Source organism: Macrobrachium rosenbergii, chromosome 36 (assembly GCF_040412425.1).
Source record: "Macrobrachium rosenbergii isolate ZJJX-2024 chromosome 36, ASM4041242v1, whole genome shotgun sequence".
Classification (NCBI taxonomy): Eukaryota; Metazoa; Arthropoda; class Malacostraca; order Decapoda; family Palaemonidae; genus Macrobrachium; species Macrobrachium rosenbergii.
The window spans coordinates 14,102,629-14,119,273 of NC_089776.1; the positions used below are offsets into that span (position 1 = coordinate 14,102,629).

General features: G+C 35.8%; 1 protein-coding gene across 14 annotated transcripts in view; it reads left to right on the forward strand.

Moving 5' to 3' along the window:
• Positions 1-16,645, forward strand: part of tapas — a 51,271-nt gene that overhangs the window by 30,709 nt on the left and 3,917 nt on the right. For 7 of the 14 annotated variants that reach the window (XM_067134643.1, XM_067134640.1, XM_067134645.1 and 4 more), the window contains exons 4-22: positions 489-617; positions 821-1,345; positions 2,285-2,443; positions 2,944-3,105; positions 5,095-5,289; positions 5,498-5,652; positions 6,708-6,882; positions 7,015-7,162; positions 7,528-7,631; positions 8,033-8,260; positions 8,485-8,599; positions 9,519-9,646; positions 11,503-11,604; positions 12,966-13,079; positions 13,634-13,752; positions 13,868-13,977; positions 14,612-14,793; positions 15,096-15,244; positions 15,649-15,797. In XM_067134643.1, coding sequence (XP_066990744.1) covers positions 489-617; positions 821-1,345; positions 2,285-2,443; positions 2,944-3,105; positions 5,095-5,289; positions 5,498-5,652; positions 6,708-6,882; positions 7,015-7,162; positions 7,528-7,631; positions 8,033-8,260; positions 8,485-8,599; positions 9,519-9,646; positions 11,503-11,604; positions 12,966-13,079; positions 13,634-13,752; positions 13,868-13,977; positions 14,612-14,793; positions 15,096-15,244; positions 15,649-15,797 — 3,148 coding nt within the window. The remainder of the gene's footprint in view (positions 1-488; positions 618-820; positions 1,346-2,284; positions 2,444-2,943; positions 3,106-5,094; positions 5,290-5,497; positions 5,653-6,707; positions 6,883-7,014; positions 7,163-7,527; positions 7,632-8,032; positions 8,261-8,484; positions 8,600-9,518; positions 9,647-11,502; positions 11,605-12,965; positions 13,080-13,633; positions 13,753-13,867; positions 13,978-14,611; positions 14,794-15,095; positions 15,245-15,648; positions 15,798-16,645) is intronic. The other 7 variants (XM_067134648.1, XM_067134649.1, XM_067134651.1 and 4 more) reach the window with 3 other exon arrangements.

The window sequence follows — 16,645 nt, forward strand, 5'->3', positions numbered from 1 at the left end:
TGAAGATGTAGTTTGTTAAAAGTTGGTGATCTGAAAGTTTTATTGGAGATGTTAAATTCACATTTTCTACAGAATGCCAAGTCTATTTTTTATGTTTTTCATGCGGTTTTCAAAGTTTCTAAAAGATTTTCATACTGAACAATGAAAATCACTACTGTAATAAAATATTATAACATAATAGTACAAAAAATCAAAGTACAGGTATATATGAAAGGAAAGAAAATTAGTCTGTTACACGATTAGCAGGACTGATCCCGTCACTCGAGGTGATAACAGGCTCGCAGCAAAAGGGTCAAGTTAATAGTTATTTTGTGAAGTATTACTTTGAACAAGAGGAACTCGGTACAGTACAAATAAATTTCGTTTCTTGCTCTGAATGTTTGACAGGTATGAAATGGAGCTTGTTACACTGCAAACAGTAAGGTCATAAACACAAGGCTAAAATGCCATTGAAAACCTCACAACTTAAATCTTTAAATTTTTTACAGGTTTTTGTTTGTACCAACAAAGGCGGTCAACTCTTTGTCAAATTAAAAGATGATAAATATGCCTCTCACATAGCCAAATTTGCAAGAGAACAAAAGAAAGCCACTCGCAAAATCAAAGGAAAACCAAAGGTGGAGTATTTTTTGGTGTGAAACAGTAGTCATTGAGTTTAAAAATACTGTAAGTTGAATGCATTATAGTAGAGACAAAAATGAATAATAGTATTGTATCTTTGTGATTAACACCGTGAAAGTTGTCACGTTTCTGTGTACAGTAATTACCTGTAGTGTTAGCAGAGATCGTATTCTTGAATTAATAAGTTTATGCTTTTCAGCCTGGGAGAAGACCTGGCTTTTCATCTTGGATGCCAGCTCATGACATCAGGCAGATTAATGCAGACATTCATCAAAACTGGCGTGAACCTTTCAGACCTATCCAAACTACCACAAATGTTCCACGTTCAAAGAATTCAAAGGCATTCGAGAGAAGACTATATGCTCCTCCTCAAAGGCAGTTCGGGAAACCCAGATCGCAGGCACCGCCAAGGCGGCCAGAACATCCTCAGGCTGTTAATAAAGGTGTACCGTCAAATAAGCCAAGGTTGTTTCCACAGCCTGACAAGCCAAAATCACCTCCACCTGGGAAGCCAAAGTCTCCACCACCAAACAATACCAAACCACAAGTGAATACAAATGCAAAATCAAAGTCTCCGCCAGCAGTAAATGTTAGGTCTCCTCTGTTGCCTACACCACCGATACCAAAGACTAATCCTTCAGCCCTGTACTATAATGATGGCAATTTCAGTTTTCCAAGAGCCATTCGAGATAATCAAGATAAGCAGTATGCTCCATACTTTGAGGTGAGCCTGTTTCATGCATTTGTGTGACATAGGGGTCACATTTTCCTTCATTTTTGCAATCATTAGATGCATTCATTCACTCACCTCTTGAGAAGTATATTTTTTTTGTGCAATGTGAGTCAAGAACTTTTAAAACTACGGTGTAATTCTCCGCATTTGGAAATTCTGGACATTTAATAATGATCAAATAATGGTCCTTTGCCTGTGCTACATGCCCTTCAGCCTCCCTTTTCTTCTTGTGTGCTCTTCTTCAAGCTCTAATTTCTCTATACATGAATAAATTAGGCACTGCTATGTTTTAATTTTGACCATAAGCCTTTTTAAGGCAGAACTTGTCATTATTTCAACTCTGGCCTTTGTATTAGCATGAGGGGGGAGGCTGTATTTGGTGGTTAAGATATTATAATAATAATGGATGACTTTTATGTTGCATTCTTCGTTGGTCCAGCTATCTCTTCGAAATTTAGGCAAATACTTTAATGTGGTTTGTGTATCACTAACCCATGACTTAGTTGAGATTTAGAAGGGTGGGTGTTTGGTTAAGTTTGATGTACTTTGTTTCAGTCTTTACTTGCAGTGCTTTTAACTTTTGTCAGTGCAGAAGGATCATCTCCAAGTGATTTGCATATTGACATTCTTGAAAATAACCATGTATGCACTATTGAACTCATATTTAGCTAACAACATTGTTTAATTTTGTTTAATACGTATGTACATAGTAAATCCAGTCCATAAGATGAGACCAGCTAAGTTTTATAGGTATTCCTTATTAAACTAGGTCAGGTTTTGAAGACAGGAATGGTTTAGTTGAAGTTGCAATCAAGAGAAAAACTAAAAAAAAAAAAAAAGTGTTTAGTTTGTGCACAGACTTATAGCATTTTCCTTTCCTTTAGTAGAAAGAGGCAATCCTCTATTTAAATTTTCAATTTAATGTTCTAGGTCCCTCCACGTTTCAAGAAAACGGAGAACAAGCCTGTCGTAAAAACATTCAAGCAGACTTTGGAGGAGGAGATCAAGAAGAAAGGCATCAAGCAGGATCTAGTGTTCCGTTCCATTCCATGTGGCAAGAAGACACAACACTGGGTCTCTGTTGTTAATGTAAGTAACTTTGGCAAGGTGAATTTACCCATCCTTTTGGTATTCGAAGTGTCAGCAATCTGAATATACAGTGTATAATTTTTTTATATGTTGGAGTTGGTAGTAATGGTATACTTTAAAAGCAAACAGTGCCATTTGGAATATTATTCTTGCCAACATTATTGTGCTCACAGTAGCAGCCAGCCGTGGCTTAGATTTTTTGTTTCATTTACTTGGTGGTGTAGCTATCATGAGCACTTACAGTTAATAAGATCACTTCTTAGAATAGTAATTATGCTTTTGTCTCCTGTTTGTACAAAGTTATGATATTTTATCAATAAATTGTAAATATAGGTATGTAGATAATTTTAGGAATTTGAGTGTTACTGCAATAAATGCTCAAGGGATGTGCTTGTAATAAATATATATAACTTTTTTTTGTCAGTCATAATTAAGAAAAGTAAGGAAGTCTTGCTTAAAATCATATAACATTTCTAACAAAAACTTTATTAATTCGACAGATAAACGGTACCTCCGTTAGTAGTTACCCAGGGGAATACACTAATGTTCAGGAAGCTGAGGAAGAAGTGGCTCGCAAAGCTCTCGAAGTTTTGAAACAACAAGAGGAAACTAAGTACCCAGTAACTGGTGACCTGAAGACCTCAATTGATAGGGTGGAAAAGGTATGTTTTAGATATGTAGTTCATTAATAAAGAGAATGAGAGATACTATCTCTTAACCCCCTCTCCCAAAAACTTCCAAAGTCAAAGCTATGGAGGAATGGGAAGGGGTAAAATCTTCCAAGGAAGAAGCACCAACTGGAGGAAGATTAGGCATAGAAGGAACCAAAAAGGAGACTGAGAAGCAGCCATTGAAGGAGGAGAAAACCCCTTCTAAGATGGCACCTCCTTCCTCCTCTGATGCTGCCTCTTGGCAAAGATCCTCCACTGCTCAGGAGGTCAAGAACAACCTTTAGAGAGGGGAAGGGAGCGAGCCTTCAATCCAACCCAAAGATGGGGCAAGAAACAACAGGAACCATTGACAGGACCAGAGCAAGTAGGGACCAAACACATTGTCAAGATCTTGCAACATCAACCTCCTTATTGAGGGAGACTGGGAAAACTTGCTAAGTTTGGGTAAGAAGTATCCTCGTACAACTGGATATGAAACCCTTCCCTGGAAACACAATAAACCTGCCTTGTCTCAATCCTCTCAGCCTACACATCTGAAAGACTAGTACAACATTCCAAGAAATTGTGAAGTCAAAAGTAAAAAACATTGTTTGTTCATGGAAAGGCATTTCAGAAAAAGGAGAAAAAGAACGTCGAGCGGGGAACCTCTTAAAAACAAGGTGTTGAGATGTCTAAAAATAGAACAGTTGGCATTTGAGAGTTGGATACTATCCCTCCAACTCGCCACAGATATGTGATATAAAAGAAAACAATACACAAAACAAACACCAAGGAGATAGGTGTTGGGTTTGCATAAATACAAAAAGGCAACAAAAAAAGTAAGTAAAATGATAAGGAGAAAGGCTTCAAAACTTATACTGCAGGCAGAAACAAGTCAGCATGGCTGTGTAGCAAGAATAAGTGAAGATACCATTAGTTAGACATAGAAAAACACATTGAAATTCTTCAGTATACCAATATGTGCAAAGGATAAACAAAACAAATGTAAACAATATATTATAAAAACAAATATATTCAAATACAGAAGAGAAAGTTGAACAGCAGGTCAGAGAAAGAAATGCACGTCTAGATGAGACGGTGGCCAAAAGAAAACTGCGTAGAATTGGATGTGCACCGACTTGGTGGGTGGTGCTTCTACCCCTGACATCGGTAGTTATTACCATAACCACATTGCAAAAGTTCTAACAGCCAGATTTCCAGGTCACTGAAAGTTAATACCCCATATGTAAAGACCCCAGGTTTGTATGGTGGGAAAAATATAAATTACTCTAAAAATTTGTCATTTTTGAAGATTAATTCCTCATAAGCTACTCATGTAGTGAAAGTGAAGTCAATATCTTTGTTATCCTCAACACCTATAGATGAATGTATGTATTAGGCCATGCTTGCTTAGGACTTCCTATAAATGTCTTAATACAGCTGAAATGTAAAAGTTTTTTACATTTTACATTTTTACATTTAATTTTATTTTGGTGCAAGTTTTATGAATTGTTGAATCATTGCACTATACTGAGCTTATTGTCATACCAGCACTTGTATGCTGAATAATCATGTTGCATGTTATACATATGAATTATTGTTCAAGGTAGGAAAATTGCTTCAGTTGTATGAGTTTTTAGAATAATCACTCTTGTTTGATCTGTGGGTATTTGATGAAAAGCCTATGTGATCCAGTCTTTATGTGCAAAATGTCAAGTAACGCCAGCAGTCAAACACTGTTGTGCGAATGTCCAAATATACTAGACAGTGAGTGTCAAATTTAGGAAAAATCAGTTACTGATATTGTGTCAAAATCTCCATTTTCAGTTGACCCAGTTATAAAAATTTAAGCACTGTAATTTAACAAAACCTAAAGCTTATTATTAAACAAATCCATCAGGGCTCTGCTTAATTTACTTGAAAAGTGTAGGGTATTTGCTTGATATTTTGTTCATATTTTCCAAGCTAGACAGATCACTTAACTTTCAAATAACTTTGCAGATTCTAAGCTGTGAGACAGATGGAGTGGTGTGGTTGGATCTTGTTCAGAACCTGTACAAGGAGAACTACCACGAAGTTTTACCTGACACCTGGGCCAAGGAAGTGGAGAAGTATAATAAGGAGAATAAAATTAAGTATGGTGTGGTTGTCGATAACCCTGTATTAGACAGGTGGACTGTCCAGCTAAAGCAGCAGGTAAGGTGTTTAGTAAATTATTTCATTTGCCTTAACCAATAGTTTAGCTGTTGGTTACTAATCATTATTCACTTTTCTCTCACACAGTTAAACCATACATTATATTATGATGATCAAATCTGAGTAAAAGAAAATGCATAAATTACCATAAGTTGTGATCATTGAGGCCTAAAGAAAACCAAATTAATTATGATGACTTTCTTAACAGGAAGCCCCAAAAACTACTCCATATTTTACTCAGCCTGCAGAATCCGAAGTCACTTCAGCCATGTATGAAAATTTCCGTCAGCAGTATATCACTAGTGCATACTCTCAAGAAACAGAACAAGAAATGCAGAGCATTCATTACCCATCGCAAGATAAGTGAGTGTGTTTGTTTGTTACGTATGTTAGTGATTTTAAGTTAACAAAATTTGTCATGAGTCACGTAGCTGAAATATTTTTGTCATCATCATCATCATCATTACGCTGTCAATTTTCATATCAACCCATCAGCCATACTGAGCCCCATTCTGGAGTCTTGGAGAACATAAGTCATTGGAGGATCTAAGAGTCAGTCCATCAGCTGAAAGGAACTACCCAGCTCATTCTGTTGTGTAGATAAGTTTTGGTTTAGTGAGAAAAAACTTTGAGGTAGTCAGCTGAAGTACCCCTGTTTTGGTCAAAAACAAGCAGTTAATACAATGCATTGCTTGGCTTGGCCTCTTCAGGCTAAAAGGAATTGTTATCTGTAGAAAGTCACAGTTTTGAAATAAAGCATCAAATTTCAAGCTGCTGGGGATTGTCCCTGAAGAAAATACAGGGCTGGCTGGTGAAAGTTTACTGCCACTGGAAGACATACATAATAAAAACTGCCTTGATAAAGGAGTGAGGAGTCTAGGACACTGCCATCAGTTCTGAGATGTCACTCTCCATCTACCTTCTACCAAGTTGAAAAATGGAAGTAGTAGTGGGAAAAGCAAATGTAGAAAGTAAATGAAAACATTGAATCCCAGAATAGATTGTGGAGAACACAATTGTAAACTGATGAGTGGAGCTCTGGTTAGAACTTCAGAATGTGTCTGGAAAATCATGACCTTGATTTGTGCTCAGTGTGATGATGGGTTTTCTATGAATAGTTTAACTATTGAGATGTTCTCGAATGAATAATTTGAGTGTTGGTTGAAAAGATATTGAGGGAGGTGGATGAAAAGTAAAAGGCATAAAGCAATGCAGCTGTGGCTGGAGGGTGCTCTTAGTGCTGTTGCAGCACCTACCTCTCTCAGTGAGTCAGGTTTCAAGTCATAATGACAAAGAAGCTGCAATGTACCATTTTATTAAATTGGATGACCCTGTTTATGAACACAGTTTTTAAATGAAACTAGTGTAGTAAGTTAAAATGTTTGAAAGGATGATGATTACAAATCTATTTGTTTCAGTATGAACATAGTGAATGGAATTTGTGGGATGAACATCATGGAAACGAAGGAACCTGAAGAATCAGAGCTCCTGCCAAGTTTGGAGTTGCCCTTGACCAACTATTGGGATATATATGTTACTTACATAGAAGACCTCAGCAGAGTTCATTTCCGTTTGATCGGAGAAAATTATAACGTGAGTAGTTTTTCATAATTATTTTCATTACAGAATAGTTCAGTGTATTGAACTATATATTTTACATGTGATAATGGTCAGAATTTACCTATGATAATTGACAGAAGTCAATGTGTACTTCATTCTTTGCAGGGTGCTTACGAAGATATGATAACAGAAATGGAGCTCTATTACATGGAGGACAAGAACAAGTCCCAGGTGTCTGAACCAAAGAAAGGCCACATCTATGCTGCTGCCCACGATGATTCTTGGTGCAGGGTGAAAGTCCTAAAAATTTCAGGTAAGGGGGACTAAAACGTTCACCACAACAGTGGGGTTGCTGCTCATTTTCAGTGAGGGTAACCGCCAAGGTTGAATTACTTTATATCTTCCACAATAATTACTGCCTTTAAGTGATGGTCAGTTGCTGTAACCATGTCTGTATCTATTTTGTCTGTTGATATGCTGTTCCAAGTTAAGAGAAAAATTATGAATTGGTTTTACCAATAGCAATTGGTTACATTTTAGCTATGTGCCAAGGGTAAGATTAGAGCAAGGTAAAACTAAACTACTGTATTGGCCTATGATAGCTCACCATATGTTTGGAAAATTAGTTGTAAGACAGTGTTGTTGCATAAATAAATTGGGAACTTTTTCCTCACACAGGGAATGAAGCTACTGTTTGTTTCTTTGACCATGGGGACGAAGAAGACATCAATACATCACAACTCTATGAGCTGCATGAGAAATTCAAGGAACTGCCAGCTCAGGTAACTGTCTTTGCTAGATATTGTGCAGAATAACTGAAAATGCTTACAGTAAAGTTTATATTTCAAAGAACTGCTTGAATGATGTGAGGTATTGATTTAGTGGGAAGTGTTCCAAGGTGAAAGTGTTCAAAACAAACCCCATATCCCTTTGATGTTATGAAGGGAAGTGACATCATCTCATAGTATTTTTTTAAAGTCTTATCAAGATTTTTTTAGTATTATTGGGAAAATATCTGGATTGTGTTTGGTTAACTCAATTTACTCCAAAAGTAGATGCTGTTCCAATTCTAAACCAATAGAATTTTTTTCCCATTTTCTCTTTTGTGACTGTGTACAAATAATGGAATTTTATGGCCATTATGACAGCGCTGAATATAACCTGTGGATCTTACCCTTTCCAGGCTGTCTGCTGTTCTTTGGCAGGCCTTGAATTTGGTGGAAAAGATCAGGCTTCCCTGAGTCTTCTGCAGAACTTGGCACTGGGACAAACTCTGGTGGCACAAGTTATGTCTCGTGGGAATACTATATCGTTAGTATTGTATAACACTACCACTGATGATGATGTTAACATAAATGAAAAGGTATCTGAACAAATGGATCGCAGCTTTATAGAGCCTACTCTCCCAGCAGTAAGTAAAATTATTCTTGAAAGAATAGGTTGAAGAAAATTATAAGGATATTTTTAGCGCTGCTATAACATACTATAACAGGATTATTATAAATTTATTGTAGATAAGTTATTGATGTATCCTTGCTATAATGATACTTGATAGATTTTTGCTTAATTTTTCACCCAGGCAAATATTCTGTTCAAGTTTGTGTGCTATATCTTTTTCTTTTAATGAAATCACAGGTTGGTGGCGTAGCTGAGGTGTATTTGATTCATACAACTTCTACTGGTGATGTGTATGTACAGATTGAAACAGAAACATATAAAATACTTCAAAGTCTTCTAGAAATTGCACGTAGTAAGTACTTTTTTTTTTTTTTTTTTTAATCAAATTGTACATGGTTCTTTGCTTGTCAGTGATTGATTAGCTTTTTGCTTTTAGTTTAGTAAGTCTCTGTCATACATTGATTGAGCCCACATTACTCATTGTCAGTTCCTTTTCTTTGAAGTCATGGTGTGATTGAGGCCACTGTATCTTTTGAGAATCATTTAGTTCTGTTTTCTACAGCTGCAACACTGACGATGGTTTCTAATTCCTGTGGCTGCCATTCGTGGTTATTTCTTCTCACCTTGAGATTTATGAAGTAACTTTTTTCATCATTTTAATAACCCTCAGTGGTTGCTGCATATTCTTGAGTCCTTATTACTGGGTGTTACCTTAGGAAGGATAGTTCACTTTCTGCCTTCAGCAGTTTGTGTCTATGGAGCCCTCACTCACATCCACAGGGCTGGGTCAAACTTTGCTAAGTAGCACTGTAGGCCAGGAAGTCAAAACATATAAAAGGCATTAAGACCTCCCAACAGTCCCTCAGTCCCATGATGACGTAAAGGCAGCACACAAAGTAGGGCATAGAGCACTGTACAGGAAACCATGAAGCCAGGAAAGAGTGATGAAATGACATTAACAGCTGGGATGAGCATGTGTGGATCACATAGGTCCAATGTAAAAAGAAAGCTGTACACCAGAGAGGGAAGATTGCATTTAGGTCAAAAGTTATCCTTTAGAAACTTGGCCCATTACCACTTGAAGTAATATAAAGCTCATCTATGTAACTGTTCCTTTGCTTTTCTGTTATGAGCTTTCATTTAGAAAAAGTTTATAAACATAAAGGAATTGCAGATGACTTGGTTTAATAATAACATACAAGAGGGTGTTAATATTAGAAGCTTTTAAAGTTGCATGTAGGCATTATCACTTCACTGGATGTCTTTTTCAGGTCGAACCGCTGAGATTCTTGGTGAGGATGCCAAGATCGACCTTACTCGACTGTATTTGGCCCGCTTCTCAGAAGATGGAGAATGGTACAGAGCAGCTCCAAGGGCAAATGTTGATCCCAATGGAAAGGTATGAAGCTTGCTTTGCATTTGATGAATGTCCAATAACCAGTTACTAAGCTGTGCATGATGTTTATATGAATAGATGGAATAATTTTTGGTGGCTTGTGTTTCATGTTTTAAAAGCAAATTTCCTTTTTAAGTCATACAGTTAGAACCCCTTTCTTTTATTTGCTAGCAGGACCCTCAGATGCAGATCATTACCTATTGAGTTTGAACTGTTATTTACCCATGCATGTTTTTGTTGTTTGTGGAATGTATATATTTTTGTTACAACCATTTTAAAATAATTATACATGTATGTGAACAACTGCATTTGCCTAGATGCCTTAGAATAGTGAAAGGCTCCCTTAGTTCACTTAAGTTCCTTAGAATCTGCTGTTGTATAAACTGTTAAGTCGTCATGGTGTTCTCATTGTCAGAGTTTACCGAACAATGATAATCATTTGTGTTGTAATTTAGCTGCGATATTAAGAGGAAGTACAATATTCAAACGGATATACATATATAGGCCTGTGTATACAGAATCTACTGGTCACTTTTTCCAGATATGTACTTATTGTAATAACCATTCTTCACACTTTTTGGATAAGCTTATAAGCTTAACCCTGAGATTTAAATGCAAGAGTATGAAGAAATTCTTAATGTCCATAGCAGGATCCGAACCCACATTCTGAGTATCAGAATGAGGTCACGTTACCAACCGATTCTTCTTGTGGTCAGGTTGGCAACATGACCTTGTACTGATACCCTGGATGCGGGTTCAAATCCTGCCACAAATGTTAGAATTTTTTTTTGTGTTCTTACACTAGGATATCAAGCTTATTGTAAAAGGGTAAACCATTCAAGAAGTCAAGAGGGCATTGTGGTAATACAGGGACAGACATTTGAATTTTTTTTACAGTTACGGTTATCAGTTTTAACCTTGACAATTTATGATTTTGTAATTGTAGTTTTAATATACATACTTTTTCCTCCATAGTCCCTGCAAAGCATATGTAGTTTTGTCTTTTCACAATATTCAGTATATTATTTGGTGCTCTTAATTCCCAGCCATATGAGAATTGCCTGAAAGTTTTGTTTATCATTGATAAAATTATTTTCTAATTTTCTGTCACGTACAAGTCAGACTGAGATAATATGAAACTTTCATGAAACACGAAGCACTTTTTTTAACACAGTAAAAGATTTTTCATCTGAAGGAAATGTGAAGTAAGTATTTAGCAAGGTCATGTTTATCACTAATAGGAGTTCGAATCCTCTTTACTCTGTTGCTTTAATTTCTCTTTTTAATAATATATGGGCTATAAATTAGGATGGAAGCTTGCCCATAATGTTAAGAGTGTAATACTGGTTGAGAAATATTTTATCTTTGATCCATTTCTTTAATATTGCAACCAATACAAGCAGGGGACTAAGAGTAAATAGAATTTATTGCAGAGGACTAAGAGTAAATAGCAGTAAATTCTAAATTCTTTCTCTTTGAGTACATTTCATTTTCATATTCTCTTAGCATTCTTACTAAGTGCACAATCAGTCTTTGTAGTAATTTGTATTTGAAAATGTGTAACTAATTCACTGTTCTTATGAGACAGGTATATAATGTTTACAGGGAATGGATAATTGAATTTGTAGTTTTTGTGGCCCTTTTTAAGAGGATTGCACTTCTAGAGCATATGGGCTTCATAGCGATGTGGTTTGGTTTACAATGAACTGTGCTTTTGTTTTTTTTTTGTTGGATAACTGTTAGACCAGTTAAGGATCGGTTTTGTTTTACAACAGCAGATTTTACAAATCCAGAGAGGACTAGTGGTGTGGTTTGCTTGTGCTCGTCTGACTAACCCCCCTTAACCCCTTAACTAACAGGTTCTGATGTGGTTTGTGGATTTTGGTAACTATGACCAAGTGCCGACTACGAGCATAAGGCCACTGGAGGTGAATGACAAGCTAACCAAAATACCACACCAGGTAAACTTTTTGAGTTAATAATATTCAGTGTTATTGATCAAATGTTCCTTAGAATTTTGCTGTCTGAAGTCAGGGCTGATGCTGATGGAATGGCTGTCTGCATTAGCTTGAAAAGTAGCATGGATTAGGTTTGCCAGTGAATTTATGCATTTGTATGGCAGATATGTGTTCGGAGCATTCAGTTATTCACACTTGGCTGAATCCTGAATGACTAAATGGTTTTTGTTTAGTTGGGATTTTATAGAAATTTTATTTTTTTAAGTAGTGAAACCATCCCCAGTATTATGAGATGGACTGTATTTGATGATCAAACAATTGGCCATTCATAGCTTTAAAAGGGAAACCACCCAGACTAATCCCTGCTTTCGTCACCCTTGCATATTTGGTAGTTATTAGTTCTTGTTTACATATTTTACAAAATTCATTTATCATCAGTTTTCATTTTCAACTTAATATATGTGGAGTTCTTTTGCCAGTTTTTCTGGCTTCACGATAAATAGCTATTCAACTTCCCACCTTCCATATTTAACGTCATTTAGAGTTGTAGCAACTCTAAAAGAAAAAATGTTAGCTTCATTTACTTTAGGTATTTTGGAATTGTCATACCTTTTTTTTATAAGTTCTGACATTTGGAAAATGTATTATGCAAAGCACAGATGCATTCTTTTGTGTGTAATTGTCACGTTTTTCTTCATAAATTGCTCAGGTTACCATAGTGTTTTTAATTCATTTTGAAAGTCGTCACATTTCCAACCTGAGGCCAGTAAATATATGAATTCGGGGGATAGTTTTTACTGTACAATCTGTACTGTAAGAAGATTCAAAGTTAAGGTCATTTACATGGTGAATCATAATATGTAGTGATTGACGTTAGTACAGTATATATTGAAATGGTTTGTTAACTTCAGAGCTAGTGCGAAGTTGTAAAATTCTTTTATTAATGCATACGTTATTGTACCCAGCATTACTGTTCACACCAGGAAAAACTGTATTGAAAATATAAATTATGAATTTTGATATATTCCTTCATTCAGTAACTTAAATCAGTCTTGGGGAAAATGTGATGTTTTCAAGAGTATAGAGAAGAAAGTATTTTTTGATTGAAAATTAGAGTCAAAGGAATTATATACATGTTCAGATAAGTTAGCAAATAAAGATTTTTTAGAAGATATACATGTTTTAAGTAGATTTAACCATTCCATTAAATAAAAATATGATAATGTTCAAACTGAGAAACCATTTAGGAATATCATTCATTTATCCTCATTTTTCAATTAAAGAGGGTTGTGTTTAGAGATTTTGGTGTGAGGAATGTTGACATGTTTGGTGATGCACTATACTAATATATTTAATTTATTTAGGCCTTGCTCTGTCGCCTACATAATGTACCCTCTACAGAAGGTCTCCAATGGACAAGCCGTGCAGGTCAGCGAATCATTGAACTTATTCCAGAGGATTCTCCTCTACTTCTCAAGGTCAGTGTTGTTGGTGCTGCAATCTGTCAAAAAATATTAAAAACAAGCTAACATTATACTATTCAAACCTGCTGGTCAAAGGCAAAAGTTATCAAAGCTTTAATTAGGGACTGATTAGACCTCTACCCCCTAAGAAGGGATACCTGTCTCAACGTAACTGACACACTGCCGTGTGTACTGGCACACTGTAAATGGTTAGATAGGCCACAGGTGGATTGGTTTTTGTCTTTTCAGTTTGCAGTCTTCCAACAAATTCTTTGTGCGAGCCCAGTGAAAATCAAGAAATGTAACATGCTAATCACAAATTATTAATAATTGTAATTACCCATCACCCCTCTCATTATGTAATAAATATGCCGAATTCTCTCTTATCTATTTTGTTTTTTTAATGTTTATTGATCTTTGTATTGAATAGGTTTGCAAGATTGTAAACATCATAAAAATTGCATTGCATATTCATTTTCATACTACTATGAAGTTTGTGTTGGTGTAAGTTTAGAACAAAATTGGTTAACAATTTTCAGTGCCTCATCTAATTTTCCAAACATTTCTAGGTACATGCTAGTGGTTGTAATGGTGGACCCCCTGTAGTGGAACTCTTTAAGAGATTGCCAGCAACTAATGAACTTGTTTCAATCAACGCCACACTGAGTATGGATGAAAATCTGTTTAGGTATGCATCTCATGTCTGAAAGGCAATAACCTGTTCGCTATCAAATATGGAACATTTTTTAAATCGTTTAATTTGATGTGTAATAGGGTTGATAACTTGTACATTTTATTTCAAGTGCGACAGGTGACAGCAACAACAACAGCTTGAGAAAAGAGATTATACTATCTCCCTCGCGCATGAAAAACAGGAGTGGATCCTCTGCCAGTATTACCTCAGGCAGCTCAGGTGAAGGCTTTGTTTTTTTAATTGTTCTTATCCATACTTGTATTTTTGGTTACAGCAATATAACGATCATGAGTTATTGCAATTCCAGAGTATAATTGTGCACGTTACTTCAGTATAACAAAGGTGATTGATTACCTTTGTTTTGGGTCTATTCAACATTGCTTATGCTGCTGAAATGACCGATGTTTAGCCTACTTCTGTGTTGAAGGAATTGTTCTGTGAGGGGAGAGAGAGAAGCGTCTTAAAGGACAAACACAGTACCCCGTAGGCCCACCATTGTTCATCAAAGACAGCAGAGAGGTTATGTGGGCTATCTTGTAGAAGAAGTCTTGGCATTTATTTATCTTTTCATGGTTTAAGTGCCTTTGTATTTATTATGGTAGCGGTTTAAATTTACATGCAAATTAAGAATGTTAGAGAAAAATCTGACCCTATTTTGTAACATAAGATTGGAAATAAGTTTTGTTCTTTTAACTGAAAATAGGGTTTTTTTTGTAGACGGCATGAATTTTACTTGTAAGGTCAAGTGGAGAAACTTTCTATGTAGTGTTATGTTTATTATTATAGCATTAATTAAGATATGATATTTTATGGCACTTAGTTGACTTTGAAATCTCCAAATTGCTTACTACAGGTATGAATTCAGGACCCTCATCCATGACCAGCCAGCATGAACTGAATTCACGTGCGTCATCTCCGTTGGAAAGGAGCAAAAGGTTCCAACAGCCTGGATCCTTATTGCCAATGGACTTACCAGCCATTGGAGAATTTTTTGATGTCTACGTCACTTATGCAGCTAGTCCTTCAAACTTTGCTGTGAGTTGTGTAAATTGTATATGCAAATTAAGATATTAGGCCATTGATTTTTCCACGATTATCTTCATGTTAACATCAACAATTTAATTTGGTCAGTATTGCTGTTTTAACTGCTAACAAGACCAAGAAGAACAGATTTAGCTTAGAAATATGACAGGTGGTGTGAGCTGGACAGGATAAAAAGTTTTAGATTTGATGTATGGGTGGTTATAGAGATTTATCCTGGGCTACATATAATCACTGGCCATTTGTTAGGTATCTCTAAGGAACTAAACTACAGTACTTAAAAATTTTTTTTTTAGGTTCAGCCGTGGAAAATGTCTCGCAAAGTTACTGACTTACTGGAAGAAATGCAGAGATATTATTCTACAGAAACTAATTTGAAATCTGATACAGATTTTAAAGTTGGAGGATATTTTGCTGTTAAGCACAGTGACAATAATTGGTACAGGTAAGCACTTTAATGTATATTGTTTTTTACCATGTAAAAGAAAATATCTATGGAGAATTTATGCTTTATGGTGCTGGTAATCGGAGGTAAGGAAAACCAGTTACTTTTTCAGTAAACACCATAGAATTCAGAATTGAATGGAGAATTTATGCTTTATGGTGCTGGTAATCCGAGATGAGGAAAACCATATATTTTCAGTAAACCCCATAGAATTCAGAATTAAAGTCTGGAGAAAATGTGATTTCAGAAGCAGAGAAAAAGTACCATATAAGATAAATGCATAATAAGGTTCATGTAGGTTATTAATGAATTGCATGCTGCTTTGTTTTGTCTTAATGAAATTCAATGTTTTTCACACTGCTCAGCTACTACACAACTACAATTTGTTTTATTTCACATTACAGGGCATACCTGACCATGGCTAATGAAGGCATCGTGAGTGGTCTTTTTGTAGATTTTGGAGATTGTTTTATAGTCACACAAGATTGTGTTCAGCCATTACCTTCTGTCTTCCGTTGTCTTCCTTGCCAAGCAATCAAAGCTAAATTAGCAGGTGAGGTCATAGTAAGTGCTGGAATGAAGTTGAAATATTTACATAAATTTTAGTAACAGGGTTTCTTAGAAGTTTCTATAAAACCTGTGATTGAAGTTTCTATAAAACCTGTGATTGCAGTGTCAGTCCTTAGAAGTAACCTGTTGCCATCCATCTAGTAAAATGTACTTTCAAAATAACAACAAACCAACTGTAATATGTCTTCAACTGTGTTGAATACAACCAGGTGCACAAAGCTAAAGCACTTAAGAGTTTCCAGCATGCTCATTTGACTAGTTCCCAGATCCTTGCAAATACAGTACTGTATTAATTTTTCTGTTCACTTTGGTAATGGGCAAGATATGCTGCTGATCTTAACAGAAATTAACAGCAATCATCTTGTGTCTTGAATTTTTAATAGTCACAACTATTGAGTTTATTCGATATGTTGCTGAAAGGCTGGCAACTTGACTTACTTGTTGCCCTTTTGCTACCATAAGGAGCCTACTGCTTTTTTTATAGTTTTTCTTTGTCAGTTGTATAACTTTGTTACAGTATTCAGTATATTTTCATGTACTTCTTAACTGTTCATATAATTTCAAAATTGAGATTTTGCTTACTGTGTTTTTGGGGTGTTAACTTCTTCCCCTTGTCTTTTCCTGATTGGGGTTCATTGTTTGCTGAGGGACTTACGCCGTTCACCTCTAACTACAGCACAGTTTCTTGAGTATACCATTTTGTCTTGGCCTGCTGATCAATTTTGTGTTAAAATGTTTTGTCAAAAACATTTCATCCCCTTTATCATGTCTTGACATTGATATCCTGACTTGTAAGGCAAGGTTTGCAGCTGTTTTTTTGCAGCCATTTTT